This window comes from Arachis hypogaea, chromosome 18, assembly GCF_003086295.3.
Source record: "Arachis hypogaea cultivar Tifrunner chromosome 18, arahy.Tifrunner.gnm2.J5K5, whole genome shotgun sequence".
In the NCBI taxonomy this organism is placed as follows: Eukaryota; Viridiplantae; Streptophyta; class Magnoliopsida; order Fabales; family Fabaceae; genus Arachis; species Arachis hypogaea.
In genome coordinates, this window is record NC_092053.1 from 110935158 (window position 1) to 110954440 (window position 19283).

The 19283-nt window shown below is 29.2% G+C and overlaps 1 protein-coding gene across 1 annotated transcript; it reads left to right on the forward strand.

Annotated features, from left to right (window-relative positions):
- The first annotated feature begins 11877 nt into the window (after nt 1-11877).
- On the forward strand, nt 11878-16106 carry LOC112772422 (O-fucosyltransferase 20). Its single transcript, XM_025817366.3, has 6 exons — nt 11878-12955; nt 13031-13196; nt 13773-13862; nt 13997-14280; nt 14572-14830; nt 15190-16106. The coding sequence occupies exons 1-6, from the start codon at nt 12285-12287 to the stop codon at nt 15412-15414; spliced, it is 1695 nt and encodes a 564-aa protein (XP_025673151.1). The 5' UTR covers nt 11878-12284; the 3' UTR covers nt 15415-16106.
- Nucleotides 16107-19283: the final 3177 nt, after the last annotated feature.

The following is a 19283-nucleotide window of genomic DNA, read 5'->3' on the forward strand; positions in this document are numbered from 1 at the left end:
AAAAGTCGATGAAAAATTTTTTTGGAGATTGGGAATAATTGTACTAAATTTTGCCCATATAGTGTGAGACCATGTGTCACAATGAGCTATCAGCTACTATTCATTTTAAAACTATGCCTGCATATCAGGGCGATGACTTGGTTACTAATATCTAGGTATTACATAGAGTCTTTTGGAGTTATTACCCTTACATTAGAGCATTCAGACATTGCGAACCAGTTGTTCAGATAGATGAGATTCATTTATATAAAAAATATAAGGATTGTCTGTTGGTTGCAGTTAACAATATCGTGCTTATTGCATTTGTAATTGTAGAGTAAAAAAATTATGATGCATGACACTTTTTTCTTAGTAACTTGCGACAACATATGATGACTCAGGATAGTATGGGACTTATCTCTGATCGACACGAATCCATCAATTCAGCTATTGCCCGGAGCAATAAAACTTGGTTGCCTCCTAAAATTTTTCACATGTTTTACATTAAGCATATAGAGCCAAACTTCTTGAAAAAATTCGACGCATCATACTTGCAAAAACTATATCTGAATAACTCTAATATCACTATAATAAATTAATTAACAAAATTTAAAAACTAACTAATTATATAACTAAAAATATTAAAAGCTATCTAAATAACTCTAATATCACTATAATAAATTTATTATTATTAATAAATAACTTATTCAAAAAATTTTAAATTTAGTGTTAATAACTATTAATTAACTAAATAATTTATTTACACTAAATTTAATTATTTCTTAACAGCACACGTACATAGACCAATAATATATATTAATTACTTCATTACTATTATTATAATGATAACAATAATTATTATATCCAAAAATTAAAAAAATTTAATTATAATATAATAAATATATTAATTAAATATCTAAAAATAATTAATTAATTATTAAAATATAAAATATCTAAAAATAATAAAAATTATCTAAATAACTCTAATAATAAATAACTTATTAAAAATACCAAATTTAGTGTTAATAATTATTAATTAACTCAATAATTTACACTAAATTCAATTATTAACACACTTACGGCTACAAATAACATATATTAACTACTTAACTACTATTATTATAATGATAACAATAATTATTATGTCCAAAAATTTAAAAACATATTTACAATTACAATACCATAAATATATTAATAAACTATCTAACAATAATTAATTACTTACTAATTAAATATCTAATAATAATTAACTAATATTATTAAAATACCTAACTAATATATTCATAATAACAATTAACATATTAATTACCATAAAATATTCAAAATTTATTGTACAAAAAATTCACATAACACTAACTAACTAATAAATATATTTCTTAACCGATAAGTGTTCTATCTACATCATTCATTAACTAAATAAACAAATACATTTTTAACAATTTTATATATCACATTATTAACAATATTAACTATTATTTAATTATTGTAAATAATATTAATTTATAATATTATTTTTATTAAATTAAAAAATTAATAATAATAACTTACATAATTAAAAAAACTGAGATAATTAACAATGTGAAATTTTTGACAATTAACTTCCTTTATTTTGAGCCTTCTAGACATTATTAAAAATTTTGAATTGATGATGGAAATAACTTGATGATTTAAAACTTATGAACATCTGAAGAAGAGAGGAGAGAATTGTGTTGTGTGGGTGCGGTTTCTGATGAAAGAGATGAGTGAAAGAGAGAGAAAAAGTGTGCCGAGGAATATATATCACGGGGAGATTTCGGAGAGGAATCAAGTGCGAGAACATAAGATGAGAAGACACCACATCCAACTCAAAACCTTAAGGTATCAAGTTAATGGGTCTCTCATCTTATAAACTCCTCACTCTTCCTTGCTTTCTTTGATGTGGGACTAACTTCAACACTCCTCACACTTGCCAACACTAACAATCTCCCCCTCAAGTGTGAACCTCCACATCAAACATCAACTCCCATCTAGCTCCTCCACCACCACGAGTATTCGTCCATCACACCGCCGCAAAACATCGCGGGACACGCCGCCCGGACCACCTTTGCCGAGAAGACTTTCGATACTTCACCTTAAATACCCCTTAAAATCACTAGACCGATTAACCATCGGCTCTGATACCACTTCGGTAGCTTCACCAACTCATAGGTATCATTCTCAAGGACTTTATTTCTTCTTGTATAGCTTCAATCCATTGAGCTTTGTTTTCATCTTCAACAGCCTCTCCAAAGCATTCAGGTTCTCCCCCATCAGTCAACAAAATAAACTCATGTGGAGAATACCTTGACGAAGGCTTTCTCTCTCTTATAGACCTTCTAAGTACATTTGCAGGAATTTCTAAAGCTGGTTCTTCATCTTGATCATCATCACCAACTTCATCAAGTATCGGATCAACTGTTCCATCTTCACCTGCACTTGTATCATGCTTATTATTTTGAGCTTCAACTTTACCATCTTCTACCATAGGCATAGAGGGAGTAATATCCAAGTCAGAAAAATCATCACTAGGCTGAACCATTGGCTTCTCCACATTATCAACATCCTTCAATGTTTGGTCTTCAACAAAGACAACATCTCTACTCCGAATCACCTTCTTGCTAACAAGATCATAAAACCTGTAACCAAATTCATCCATGCCATAGCCAATATAAATACACTGCCTAGTCTTTATATCAAGCTTAGATCTCTCATCTTTAGGAATATGAACAAAAGCTTTACATCCAAAGACTCTTAAATGATCATAAGAAACATCTTTACCTGACCATACCTTCTCTGGCACTTCAAATTGCAAGGGAACACATGGTGTCCGGTTCGAGACATGAACAACAGTGCTCAAAGCTTCACCCCAAAAATATTTTGCCAATTCAGATTGTGACAATAAGCACCTAACTCTTTCAACTAATGTTCTGTTCATCCTTTCAGCCAAGCCATTCAACTGAGGAGTCTTCTGATGTCTTATACCATACTCTTTACAATAAGCATTAAATGGACCTGAGTACTCATCATCATTGTCAGTACAAATGCATTTCAACTTCTTCCCAGTTTCTCTTTTAACAGAAGTTTGAAATTGCTTGAACACATTCAAAACTTGATCTTTAATCTTCAAAGTGTAAACCCATAATTTTCTAGAATGATCATCAATAAAGGTTATAAAATAGATAGACCCTCCAAGTGTTCTTGTCTTTATCGGCCCACATACATCAGAATGCACCAAGTCAAGTATCTCCGGCTTTCTTGAAGGTGGATGACTCTTAAAAGAAACCCTGTTTTGTTTTCTAGCAAAACAATGGTTGCACTTTTGCAAAGCAACCTTACAACCAGATAAAAAATTCCTCTTGGATAACATATTCATACCCTTCTCACTCATATGACATAATCTCTTATGCCATAAATCAGTTTCATCAACAAACTCAGCAGCATTAACAACATCTTTCACAATCTTTGCTTGAGTTAAATAAAGAGTAGAGTGTTGAGTACCTCTAGCAACAAGCCAACAACCATGGAGCCCTTGATGAGCTTCCAGCTATCACGAGAAAATGAGCTATCTAAGTTTTCATCACACAACTTACCAATAGAAAGTAAGTTCAACCAAATATCTCGAACATGCTTCACACGCTTCAAAGTCAACTTGGTACCATTGGAGGTTTCTAAGCAAACCTGTCCAACACCAGTACATTTTGCAACACCTTGATGAGCCATTTTCACATCACCAAAATCACCAGGAGTATAAGATGTAAACAAATCCCTCCTAGATGTAACATGAATAGAAGCACCGCTATCAATCACCCAACTAGTGCTATTATTAACAAGGTTAACAGATTCAAACTCCTCAACAACAAGAAAATCATCATGAGTTACATTAACCTTGTCTTCCTTGCTACCATCATCTTTATTTGTGCTCTTGTCTTTACTTGCCTTGGCTTTCTCCTTCTTTAGCTGCCAACAAAATTTTTTCACATGTCCCTTTTGACCACAGTGCTGACACTCAATATTCTTATACTTTTCTCGAGACTTGCTTCTGCTTTGATCTCTACTTTTGGGACCTCGACTTTTGTTTCTTCCCCTAGACTCAGAAACAAGAACATCTGAATGTGTAGTCGATGTACCTTGTGACTTTCTTCTCATTTCTTCATTCAAAACACTGCTCTTGGCAAGATCCATAGAGATTACACCATCAGGAGCAGAATTAGACAATGACATTCTGAAAATTTCCCACAAGTCTGGTAAGGAGCCAAGAAGTAACAATCCTTGAACATCTTTATCAAACTTGATACCCATGAAAGATAACTGATTCATAATTCCTTAAAAATTATTCAAGTGATCTGTCATTGATGTCCCATCTGTATACTTCAAAGCCAACAACTGCTTGATTAAAAAGATCTTATTATTTCCAGTTTTTCGAGCATACAACTGCTCAAGCTTAATCTAAAGGGTCCGAGTATGTGTCTCTCCAATAATATGGTTCAACACATTATCGTCAACCCACTGCCTAATATATCCATAGACTTGTCTATGCAACAAAGTCCAATCATCATCGGACTTATCATTAGGCTTCTCTGTACCAAAAACTGGTTGATAAAATTTTTTGACATAAAGTAAATCTTCCATCTTTAACTTTCACAAATCATAATTAGGACCATTAAGAGTGATCATCCTACTAGTATTAGTATTAGCTTCCTTTCGGGGAAAAATCAAGTGCGAGAACATAAGATGAGAAGACACCACATCCAACTCAAAACCTTAAGATGTCAAATTAATGGGTCTCTCATCTTATAAACTCCTCACTCTTCCTTGCTTTCTTTGATGTGGGACTAACTTCAACACTCCTCATACTTGCCAACACTAACAAATAATGCTATAATACATCAATGTTACTCCTATTTTAAAATTAAAAAGTGTGTCTTAAAGAGTTAGGGGAGAAAGAAAAAAAAGAAGATATTTTAGAGAGGAGAAAAAAGAAAAATTAAGTAAGGACTGAGTGGCTTATCACATATTTTTATAATTTTATTTTTAATTAAAATATTATGTATAGAAAAAGTAAAAGATAATAAATAATAATATCATAATTTATTAGAAATAAAAAATACTTTAAATTTATATTCTCTAAAATTCTTCAATTTAAAATCTTAAAAATGAAGAGTTTGAAAATTTTTTGTAAGGTTAATAGAGACTTCTAAAACTCTCATTCATTGAAAAATAAAATTCGTAAATAAGATTTAACCTTTCAAAATCAAACTCATAAACACAATTGTAAAAGAAATTCAAATTTTAGAAAGTTATTATTTGAGTGTGACTCTACTACTTTTTGGTACGAAGAAACTGTACATGAATAACTTGATTCTCAATTGGAGGAAAAAAGTGTACTCACTTACGAATAATTTTTCTCAATTTTTTTCGTCAATATTGTTAAGTGTTTTTTTATTATATAAAATATTCTTTTTACATATTTTCTTCTAATTTCATTTAAAGATGAGAAATTATTTTTGACAACATAAATTAAGAGAAAAACTTAAGTAATTTTTTTTCCCTAAGAGTCAATTTAACTTTCAATATGTATTTTTTCAAAATTTTATAGTAAATATAGTTATTCATTCCATTATTTTTATTAGTACTTGTTTGAGAGTCATTAAGTTAATAAAATTTCTTTTTTCAATGAAAAAAGATCTTTTTTTTTTATTTTTAATGTGTTTGAAAAATTTTTAGTAGTAAAAGTAAAAATACTAAAAAAATAAAAAATATTTTTTTTAAAAGTTACAATTTACATCTTTTTTTAAAAAAAAAATTTTTAAAAAAATTATTTTTACATAATAAATAAATAAAAAAATACTTTTATATTATTATACCCAAACATTTAATTGATAAAATAAAAAATATTTTTGCATGAGATTTTCAAATAAAAAATTACTTTTAGTCTTTTACTTTGTCATAATATCTTTTTAAAAAAATATATAATTCGAAAATAAATGTTTTATTAGAAGTTCAGTTAAACAAACTCTTAAAAAACAATGGATGTTTGAAAATGAAATTTTATTATAATTTTAGTTTAATTATAATAAATTTGATAATTAAATAAATATTAGTAACCTATTTATTTATTTAAGAGTAATTTTATCTATTCATATAATTTCTTATAACAAAAAGAATGCTACTAGTCTGTTATCGTCGTATACAATCATTTTCAAAATAATTAATATAATCGATCATTAATATTTTGACAAACATTTATTATTTAATCATTAAGTATGATTGCTATACAACAATGTTTAATTTCTTTTGAGTATTCAGTAATAGAGTACCTCAATCATTATCCTATATGGAATGTATTTGGCTATTTGCAGAACGAGGAGGAAAGTTATTTCATGACCGATGGAATCTTAGCAATTTTCATGAATTATGGATACTAATAATCATAATATAATTTAGAGAGAGTGAGAAAGTGTGTTTGTAAATTTTTTATTTTTTCTATGACCCAAAATTATTTTTTGGATAAGTATGATTTTGGTCTCAACGTAGAGGTCGAAAATTGATTTCGTCTTCAGTTTTTTTTTGCTACAAAATGGTCCCCAAAATTTTAATTTGTTTTAAAATCGTCCTTCGGACGAAAATACCCCTCCTTCCCCTCTTCTGCCTCAACACCCATCTTCTTTCTCAACATTAACCAGCAGCAGATGCACAAACGCAGAAACAAAAGCACAACAATGGATAACAACAAGCTCAACCAGAAGCGGAAGAACAGCAGAAACAAAAAATAATGAAACAACAACAACCAGATGCAGAAGAACAACAACAACCATGGATCTTGTATACAATTAAGCAGCAATTAAGCAACAATTCAGCAACAACAACAACAATTCAACAACAACAATAATTCAGCAGCAACTTTCAGCAATTCAATAACCTTAAATCAACTAACAGAAAATTAAAATCCAACTAAACTAACCCAAAATCAAATCAAGGAACTAACACTAACCAAAAACAAAAATTGAAAACAAAATAATAACCTGGATTATGAAAATAGAAAACAGAAAAGAGGGGATAGGGGAGACAGTGGTAGAGCGTCGACGGTCTGGGCATGACGAGAAGGGGCTGGAGGGAGAGTAACGGGCAATGGTGGCTCTGATTCCTTCTGCGACAGGGACTGAGAGAGGGGAAGCAGGGAGGCTCGCTGGCGGTGGTGGTGGTGAAGCAGGGGAGGCTCCACGTTGCTGCGCCATGGTGAAACAAAAGAGGCTCACCGGCGGTGAGCTCTGGTTCGAGGAGATCGTCCGAGACAGGGAAGGAGAGAGTCGCGGTTGCTCTGGAGTTAGCGCGAAGGGGAGAGGAGCAGCGGCGGCAGCGGCGGGACGACGGTTTCCCTTCCCCCTTCTTCCCTTCCCTCCCCCCGTTTTCTCACGCCCACACCCCCCTTTCTTTCTCTCCCCCCGCTTCTCTGTATCCCTTTCTTTTTTTATATTTATTTTATTTTATAATTTTTTAATGAGGGGTAATTTGGTAATAAAAAAAATTGGTAAAAAGGACGATTTTAAAACAAACTGAAACCTTAGGAACCATTTTGTAGTAAAAAAAAGACTGAGGACGAAATCAATTTTCGGCCTCTACATTGGGGACCAAAATCATACTTATTCCTTATTTTTTGTATAAGTCAGACGAACTAAGAACTATTGATTAAGTATGATAAGTATATGAAAAATGTATAAATACAAAAAATAAAAAGAAAAAGAAAATATTTACAATTCAATAAATCGAATCACAATTTTTGAACTCTTTTTGAATTTCTATTTTAAACAATATGAAAAATATTTGTCAATCTATTAAAGAAAATATTCTTCTTCAACCATGAAAGATGAAGGAATATATATATAATATAATATTGCAACCCGAAGAGGAATATGCTCACACGTTCATGCATCTTTCAAACATATCCTTGTACAATAATCTTTCTGTGTAACACCGTATGATGTTTATTATTATTTTTTCCTCAAAATTTTTGTGTAAAATGTCTTTAATATATTTTTTTAAATCGTTTCCAATTTTAATTCTTACACCTAAGTTACACATATTAAAAAAATTAAATAATTATTTCATGGTGAGAAATAAAATAGATATTATAAATGGGATCTTATGTTCAATTACTTTTGCCCATTAAAAAGTTACAAACTTAGAATTATTTAATAATATTGGATAAATTTTAGGTCCGATCCATGCCACTTTGCTTTATATTGAATCTGCTAATTTATTTTTTGAAAAATGAGAACTACATTTCATAACTATAACTTTCTTCTATAAGCTCTTCTATTTGGTCAAAATCTTAGAGTCCCATATGTTGCATGCATGGAAATATTTATAAGCAACTCCCCGAATTTTGAAATATATATATATAAAAAAAAGCTAAGGGAGTTGTTGTTAGTTACCCTTAACTATTTTTAAGTTTTCAGATAAGCCTTTTTCATGTTCAATGTTTTGGAAATAGATGAAGCGCATTCACTTCTAGATTCATAAATATTAAATACGTTCAAAATTAGTTATGTATTCTGTTATTTGATAAACGGTAATGTTAAAAAAAAGAATTTATTTAAAATTATTTTATTTAATAATTTAAATTTATAATTTTATTTATATAATATCTAATATTACTTATTTATGTTAGTGATAATAATTGTCTTCCAAACATTTTGTTGCATAAAATGCCATATAATGTGTTGCAGACAAAAATTACAAGAATATGACAGTTAGGAGCTTTTTGCAAATATGTAAAAAGAACTTTTTTTTCTTGCATTATAAATAATTTTTTTGAGGTGAATAAAAGCAATAGGTTTAATTACTTTGTTGGTCTCTATAGTTTTGTAAAATTTTAATTGGATTTTTATATTTTTTTTCTTTTAATTGGGTCTCTATACCAATTTTTTTTAATTAGGTCTTTCTTGGCAGTAATTGGCTTAATTTTATAGATATCCAACTAAAAAAAATTAGTGCAAAAATCCAAATAAAACGAAAAAAATATAAAAATCCAATTAAAAAAATTAGTACAAAGAGTCAATTAAAAAAATTTATATAAAAATCTAATTAAAAATTTTATAAAATTAGAAGAATCAATAAAATAATTAAACCAAAGTAATAACAGTCGTATTATTGTAAATCATCTTATATTCCTATAACTATAAATCTATATTTTACCACTTTTACTATTATTCTAAAATAAAAAAATAGACATAAATATGTCAAATCAGTACGCATTTAAAAAAATGGGAAAAAGAAAGAAAACATAAAAAAAAAAACTTTTAGAGATGGTTAAGCTATAAAGACTCTCATCCATGTGTGGTAACTCATATTGGTATGCTAAATCAACTTTAACACAATCGAAGTGTATCACCAAAGTTTCAATTAGTATCTCACTTCATTAAACTTCTGTGATACTCCAATTCATTTGGGAACTTATAAAATTATTCCATTATATTAGGCTATTTTCTAATTTAGAAAATGAATATCATTCGAGAAGAGAAATTATGTCAAAGAATATTTCTTGACTTAACTATATGCTTCTTCTAGCTAGTAGGTATGACAACTTTCTTTGACTTAAATTATTCTACATAATTAAATTAATTTCTTTTAATAACAAATATAAAAAAATATTAAAAAATTAGTAAAATTTATTATTTTTAGTCAATATTTAATTATTAATGTTTAAAAATGCAAACTAAAAATATATTGCTAGATCAGATTACTAGACTAATAATTAAATTTATGGTTAAAAATATTGACAAAAAATAATAATTTTTTTTTATAATTATTGAGCATTATTTCTCAATAAATAATTAAAAACGTTTTAAATATACTATTATTATTTCAAGTATTTTAACGTTTTTAGTCATTAATTTTAATTATGTATATATTTTATGATTGAAGTCAATAACTAAAAATAATGAAATATTTAAAACTATGATATACTTGAAATGCTTCGAAAATAATTTATTTGTTAAGTTAATTTAATGTATTTAAGAGCATAAGTAAGTAATTACACACTAACCACTTGTCAAGTCACATCTTGGAGGTAACAAGGTATAGTGCAGTAATAGAATATCTAGTTCTTGTCCACATCTTGGTAGAAATTTGATTAGCCACAACAACAACCAAATCCAATATATATAGGATTATAGGCGCAAAATCAAACCTCAGTTTTATCCATGAAGGGTTAGTAGAAAAGGCTTAAAGGCTTATTTCATAACAAACATATATACCATTCACCCTCCCCCATCATTAAAAGTTTGAAAATTTATACCAACATGAAGGCGATAAGAAAGAAAGAAAAAAAAAACAAATACATACGATAAGATAATGTCATAATAATTGAGAGAATGGTATTTTATATGTAATTTTTTTAGATATTGAGTCAATTTATTTTCTAGGTAAATATGGATAACAATAAAATCAATCAATAATCAACCAACATCAATATTTGATGTGTAGGTTTTAGATTTTGTGTGTAATCACTTCTAAATTTTTTATTGGTTAATTATTAGTTGATTTTTATTATTCCTATAACAAAATCGTCATTTCTTCCATGCATTATTAAATGAAAAAGATATATAAAATTTGCATATACGAGTCAATTCTACAATTTAAGATTAAAATATAATTAATTATTATTTTTATTTATTATATAAAAAGTTTAAGTGAGTTCAAAAGATTAATTTTTTATATATGAAAAAATATTGGTGTTCTTGTTAAAAATAGAATTATTTTAGAAATAGATCCTCTCTATTTTTTTTGAATAATTAAATGAGTAAAATATGATCTCTTATTATTAATTTTATAAGTAAGACAAAAAAAATACGAGAGAGAAAATATTGAAAAATTAGAGATCACATTTTAGGATGTATATTAGACACGTGTCAAGCTGTACAACACATCCTCTACATGTTGTATTCTCATTTTTTTTGGGCATGGAAATAAAAGTAATGATATACCTTAATATTATCATTTTTGATATTTTTTAAAATTGTGGAAGGGGGTTTGATTTTTGTACCTCAATTTTTTTAACTTTTTTAACATAAATCGGACAATTCTATTTTTGAACCTCTAACAAATCCGACGATCTAATTTCTACTTCTCTAATTAAATAATTTCACAAAGAATAACAGGCCAATAGTTCATATTTCAAAAAAACACCATTGCCCCTTCCAATATCAAAATAAAAAATTTTGTTGTATTCTGTATTTTTTACACCTCTATAATACTATAATATACTTTAAATATTAATATTCACTTAAAATACCATTATATATATATATATATATTAAAATAATTTCTAGAGATCAGAATTCAGTACGAATTAATTTTCAAGACTAAAGAAGAGAATGCGAACATATGACGATAGTTATTTAAAGATGTCCACCTTATTAAATGATAGAAAAAGATAAAATTAAAAGGACCGATTATATTTTAAGAAATATTATATTTGCTGCTTTTATGATATTTTTTATGTGTTTTTATTTTAGAATTAAAAATTATTAATAAAAAGTGAGAAAAAATAAAAAAATATTTTTTATACTATAAAAACATAAAAAATATACATAAAAAGTAACGTAATTATCATTTCTGTTATATATTTCTATCTCTTTATACTTAGTCACCATTAAATGTCCCACAAAAATTAAGTTGATAAAATGTTTTCTTTTAAATATTATATACACATAAAAAATTAATTATTAAATTTATTATTATGTATAAATAAATGTATTATTAACTTATTTTTTATATATATTTTATACTAATAACTAATTTGGTAATTAATTTTTAATATACAGATATCGTAGTTGATTTTTTGTTATTTAAAATAAAAAAGGCTAAGAATAGGAAGGAAGGGTGGAACCACACTTTCAATCTTTCATAATCATGAGTGCAAATACTGCCTAATGAACTAACTATTAACTAACCCACCCCACTTTATAATTAAAAAAAGAATAATGAAAACTAACCAAGCCTCTTTGAAGTTCAAACCAAGGGTCTAAAAAGAAGTATAAAATGTTGTCCAAACTCACATCCCACAATTTTGCCTTTCCTCCTTCGTCATTACGCATCCCCACACACTCAATTGTCTTCCCGCCGACCGTACTCCCCGTCTCTCTAACATTCCCTTTTTTCTTTTTTTTTGTTAAGTAGGAAAAAGTCTGAATTACCCTCTTTCATAAACAAGATGAACAGAAACAAAGAAAAGTAGCTTCTTTTAAGAGAGAACAAAGCCTCTGTTTTCATATTCTGCTTCTTCAATGGCAAAGTCAAAGAACAATGCGAAGAAGTTGTGTTACATCTCAGTTCCTTCTCAGATTATAAACTCAATATCATCTTCTTCGTTGCAATCCCTTATTGATTCCCCCAAGAAATCCTCAAGAAACAACAACAACAACAGATTCTTCCTCTTCTTCTTCTCTTTCTTCAGCATAGGTTCAACATTCTGCAGAAGACCAAGGCTATTGTTTCTCACTCTCTTCCTTATTAGTCTCATTAGCATGTTCAAGTTTGGCTTCACCCCATTTTCAACATACCCATGTCCCTTAACAACAACAACATCATCACAAAAATCACACCTCTCACTCCAGAGTCTTCATCCAAACTCAAACTTTGGTGTTATCCTGCAGAGACGAGAAGAAGAACAAGCACAAGCGCAAGTGCCTATTGGTGATGGTGATGGTGATGGTGGTGAGTTTTGGAAGCAACCGGATGGGTTGGGATACAAGCCATGTTTGAGTTTCTCAAGAGATTATAGAAGAGCGAGTGAAGGGATTATGAAGAACAGAAGAAAGTATCTTATGGTGGTGGTTTCTGGTGGAATGAATCAACAGAGGAACCAGATTGTTGATGCTGTTGTTATTGCTAGGATTCTGGGTGCTGCTTTGGTTGTTCCCATTTTGCAAGTTAATGTCATTTGGGGTGATGAAAGGTATCTACATAGGAATCAATTATTGATTAAATACTGTTCCCTGTTATAGCATTTATTTTGACCATTGATGCGCAGTGAATTCGGTGATATATTTGATTTGGAGCACTTCAAGAGCGTGCTCTCCGACGACGTGAGAGTGGTTTCGGCGCTGCCGTCGACACATTTGATGACCAGGCCGGTGGAAGGAAGCCCTCCGCCTCATGTTACTCCCACTTGGATCCGTGCCAGATATCACAGAAAGGTAACACTCTTTTGCTCTCTTCCTATCACTTTTCATTTTATTTACCACACCATACGCCTGTTAATTTATATCATTACAGTGCCAAATTGCAATTACACCCCTTAGTTGTTCCTTCCCTACCAATTTGCCTTTAATTTATTATTATTAATTTTTTAATGAATAAGCTGCTATTGGTTTTGAAGTTAACTGACCAAAGCTTTATCTTTCTAAGAAAGAATAAGTGTGTATGGGTATAGTAATTTTTTTTTACTAACATTTACGATATTTTTTTTAAATATCACTAATGTTTAATTTTGTTTAATTTTAACTTTAACGTTTATATTTTATTTAATTTTGTCCTTAATATTTTCAATTTATATTAAAATTATTTTCGGATATTTTTAATTTTTGACACAAACGTTTTAGATGGAGTTAATGTTCAGGCATAATTTTGACATAAATTGAACACGTTAGAGACATTGAATAAAATTAAATATTAGGCGTATTTTAAAAAAAAAATTACTGATAAAAATCATACTTTATCATTTATTTATTATTTTGCTGTACTGAATAAATATATTCTTGTAATATATTCAGCTGACCAGAGAAGGTGTTCTGCTTTTACGTGGCTTGGATTCAAGACTTGCCAAGGATCTTCCTCCAGATCTTCAGAAACTTAGGTGCAAGGTATAGTAAAATCTTATCTTTTCTTTTCTAAATTTCTGAATATGGAAGAGTAAAACTTATTTTAAAAGAAGAAATAAAATTGCATTCATGTAATCATGGTACCACCTGAAGCAGATTTTGATAAAATTTTCCAGGTTGCTTTTCATGCATTGAGGTTTGCAAAGCCAGTTGAGGAGCTCGGCGAGAGGATCGCAGAGCGAATGGCGAGCAAGGGGCCATACCTTGCTCTTCATCTCCGGATGGAAAAGGATGTCTGGGTGAGGACTGGTTGCCTTCCTGGATTGGCTCCTGAGTTTGATGAAATTGTAAACAACGAGAGGATACAGCATCCGGAGCTCTTGACTGCGAAATCAAACATGACTTACCATGAAAGGAAGATGGCTGGCCTTTGTCCCTTGAATGCCATGGAAGTTACCAGGTACATAGTTGGATGATAGTACTAACTAAAAATTCAATTCAGTATATGAAATTTTAAGGTATTATTTCGTTTTAGTCCCTTGAAATTTAAAGTATCAATTTAGTTTTGAAATTATTTGAGTCTGTAAAGTCATATTTGTTAGTCATGTTACGTGTGCACTAAAAATTAACTACTAAATCAACATATGTATATAAATACATGGTGACTGATTTTTAGTATACATGTACCGAGAAATTATAACTTGAGTAATGAAACTGATTTTCTACTGCATATTTTCATTTTGATTTTTAGGCTGCTGAAGGGTCTAGGAGCTCCAAGAAATGCTAGAATTTATTGGGCTGGAGGAGAACCATTGGGTGGAAAAGAAGCATTGCTTCCATTAATCCAAGAGTTTCCTCATTTTTACAACAAGGAAGATCTTGCTAATCCGGCAGAACTAGAACCATTTGCAAACAAAGCTTCTCTCATGGCTGCAATTGATTACATAGTTTCTGAGAAGAGTGATGTTTTCATGCCTTCTCATGGAGGAAATATGGGGCACGCAATTCAGGTATGCTTATCAAGCTAGGCTTTGAAATTGTTACATTTTTTCTAGAACTTGAAATCAGGAAAAATACATCTCACAATTTGAAATAAATTTCTCTCTAGGAAACATGAACACTATTTTTAGTAAATTCTTGAATAAATTCTATTAGTTTTGATGTACTGACGGTATTACATGTGCATCTAATTATGTATTACCATGTCAGTAAGAATAACTACTTTCAACAATCAATGCTTGAATGATCATCTATACAGACAAACGTGATTGAATGACTCTGTAAAATGATTTGTGTGTGGGTACATCAAAATAAAACTCCTTTAGTGATTATTGCTAATTTATGAAACTTTGCATGTTATTATTACCAGGGTCACCGAGCATATGCAGGACACAAGAAATACATAACACCAAACAAAAGACACATGTTACCATATTTTCTTAATTCTTCCCTCTCTGAAGAAGAGTTCAATAGAATCATGAAGGAATTGCACCAAGATTCATTAGGGCAACCAGAACTGAGGACTATAAAAGCTGGTAGGGATGTAACCAAGTACCCTATCCCAGAGTGTATGTGCAATAATGACTCCCATTAGCACCAAAGAGCCTATCCTATCAACAAGGAAAGTGAAACCGATTAGATCGGCGGTCCGGTCCAGTCCGGTCCGGTTCAAGGTTTATAACACTGAAGAAGTGGGTTAGCAGAATGTTTTCGAATTCCTGAAAATTTTACACTAAAATCTTATCTTGGAATGATTTTTCAATATAAGACCTTCAGGAATGGAAAGCATTTCACTAACTATATGTCGCCGAGGAAACTGCTATAGTATTCAAAACAAACACTTGTTTTGAATACTATGTGCCATTTTCAAGCACACCTCTACTTGCAGGTGTATTCACATTATCCTTAAATATGCTAAATTTGTATGTGAGGCAAAGCAGATTATTATTATGGTCGAAAATTTTTTACATCTTCTTGAAACATATTTAATACATCTTCTAACAATTACAATAACTCATTTTTGTTATTATAAATGAAAAATGAGTAATTGTGATTGTTTTTTGAGTAAGCATTAAATGAGTGTGGGATGTATGTAAAATTTTTTCGGTCATAATCAATATGACAGGTCATGTTAACTTAATAATACACAACACATATCATTCTTTGATTTTGTTTTAATTTCTTAAAAAGAGATTGTATAGGATACATCTCCTCCTCTATGTAATTCTTTGTACTACTCCTACATAATGAGATTTGTATAAATTATATAATTTTATATTCTTACCATTTTATCTTAACACCCACTTAAGATAATCACTAGAAGAAACACATTATGAACTTGAATTATTGATGTTGGTATGAAATGTTGTGAATATTTTGATGAAAACTTAACACAAAGCTGACATGTACAGTACAACTTGTTTTGTTGCCTTTATGAGTAAAGTGTTTCACTTAATTAATATACACTAAAGCTGGTTCATGTTAGTACATACTACTAGCAATAGAAAGTTACACAGGACCACTTCAATTGCCAATGTATAACATTGTTTAAAGTTTTGGCGTCATATTTTTCTTCTGCCACATTGTTATGCTGAGTTGTAATCTTCACTTCAGTGAATACTGCCAATTTTTCAGAGCACATACTCAAACATTGCCTAACTTTTTATTAGAAAAATCCACCCAATTAACCCAAACTTTATTAGCAAATAATACCCTTTATATTTTAGAATCATAGTAGTGCACTGCAATTGCTCTCTATATATTTGTTATATTCAATTAGATGTGTCCCTTGCAGCAAAATATAAAATCCTCATTGTCTTTCAATGTTTTGGATTAGAATCTAGAATCAAATTGACTAGGCTTAAGGTTACTGAACAATCCATTTTAGCTAAAAAAAATGATAGTTGCACAATTTTTTAGTTACGCATTTTATTTTTTGAGGAAAAAAAAAAACAAACTTTAATGTTTACATCCATGTGAAAAATTGTCTTTTTCTTTATTAAAAATGTGTATAAAAGAGATGTATAAAAAGAATAGTATAAATATCGCTTTTTTTTAAAGAAATTCTTAAACTAGTTTCATCAAAATTTTGATTATTTTATAAAATTATAAAAAATGTAGATATTTGTACATATAAAAAAGAATGAAATAAACACACCCTTAAATGCAATTTAGAATGAAAACTTTTAATTTTATTCATGGGGTATGATTTGGGCTCTATTTAAAACCTTCCTCCTATGAACAAGGACATGTGATTAGCTTTAAAATCCTCATACAATTAAAACAAGTCAAACAACATTAGGGCCTACTCAGATTTTGGAGTTTCTACTTGTCAATTTTTTTCTGCCAGCATCATCTATAATTGGTTAAGTTTGAAAGCAGTGAACCTGCCGTGTGTAATAATGGTACCTTCTTAAATGATTTTGAATGATTTCGTTTTAACAGCATGTGCTTGCAGCTCTTCAACAAAAACACATGAAAATTATAAATTATTCACTGCGATTTTGCTGCTCTGCATGCATTCACCAATCAGCATTTGGATGAATACAATGTTATAGTCCTATAAATTTTGTATGATTATCATAAATACCTTGTTCAAGTTTCAAAATTTGTATAGACCAATTGGTAAAGGGTAATGCTAGGAAGAGAAGAGCTTAAGATATCTTATTTAACATAGTATTTATAATTTTATTTATATAGTATTTATAATTATATATTTATTATATTTTGTCATAAAATTATTTTTTAATTCTCCAAAAAATTTGGTTGAATTTTTTTTAGGCTTTCAGCTTTCTTGCTTTTTTTTATTAATTTTATGTTAAATTTATTTCTTTTTGAGTCAGTAAAAATAAATTCTAAAATTTAAGTTTTATATAAAAATTATAATATTATGTTATAAAATTACATCTTTTAAAAACTTAAATTGATATGAAAAGATACGTAAATGATTATATTTCTAATATATCTAATTTTATCTAATTATTTAATGATAATTAAGAAACGCAAATTAAAATAAAATAACTTTAAATGATTTTGATTATTTTTTATTATTTTTCAAATATTTTTGTTAGTAAAATACTAGAATTTCATATGGTCTAGAGATGAAAAGACCTAGTCATTATAAGATCTTTGACATCTATATATATATATATATATATATATAGCTTTTGATATTGGTCTAGGCCTTAATAAAGAATCAAAACTTATACATTGTGTCCTCTAGTTTAGTTCCGTGATTCTGTATATTATGGAGATATGAACGTTTGGGAAAATATTATTAGTTTACATAGTTTTCTATGGCAAATGCTAATGTATTATAAAAAAAAAAAAAAAATAAGTACAGTAGTTTTTAAATAATCCATTTACCTAAAAGAACTAATCGAATATATAAACGATACCATTGAAATAAGTTTACATTATTTTTCCGAACACACCATCGGGCATTGGCTCCCATAATATGTTGTTGAAGTTTCAAATTGGGTATATATAGAGATGAAATGTGATCGAAGGTGGGTTTGATTTGGCAATGTTGTGGCAAAGTTCCTGAGATTCCTTGATCAGAACACAAAGCTGAAAACTGGTCCCACATAAGACAAAGGGTACCAGCAGTTCAGTGCTATGCTTGTAACCTTGTGGGTGACCTGCAGTGCTAAGTGAGCATCAAAGCAGGTGTTGTAGGGGGCCCCTTTATATGTTGCAGTCTTATTGGAAAATTTTATGCTATCATGAAAAAATGTATAAATAGTTGTGGATAGGGAATGATAAAAACACAAATACATGCAGGGATTATCTGTCACGGGGATTAAAACGAAAATTCATCAAATATCTTTGAGACTGAGACAATCACCCTCCCCCCAATATAGCTATTATTAGTTTTGGTAATGAGATTTAGGCAATATTATCATTGAAATATAATAGATAATACATAAATAATTTTATGATTTTAAATTTATTTTAAAATGATATAGATAAATTTTTATATTATATTTTAATTTTATTTTTTTAATGAATAAGAATCAATAAACTTTTTATCTTTTAAATTATATTATATTATGCTATTTTTATTATTTTGTGTTTCTTTTATATATTTTTTTAAGATTTTATGAGTTATAATATTCACATCTTTCGTCCATCTCTAAAAAAATCAATAAATAAAATTTTGTTATGAAAATAGAAAAAGGAAAAAACAGAAAACATTTTTTTTTTAATTTGAAAACGGGTTCGGAAAGGGAGAGGTACCCGCCACCGTAGAGTCCCATCGGTTGTGGAAGGGCTCATTGCCTCATTGAACACTTGTTTGGACATAAAAAGCATGGCCACTTTATTGACCCATATTGAATTAGTGATATTGACACTTCTTCCACACACTGTTGAATTTTTTCTTGATGCTTGACCAAAAAAAAAAAAAACTTTTTCTCGATGAAAACTATCAAAATTTGAGTGAAGTACCAACCCGGCCCTATC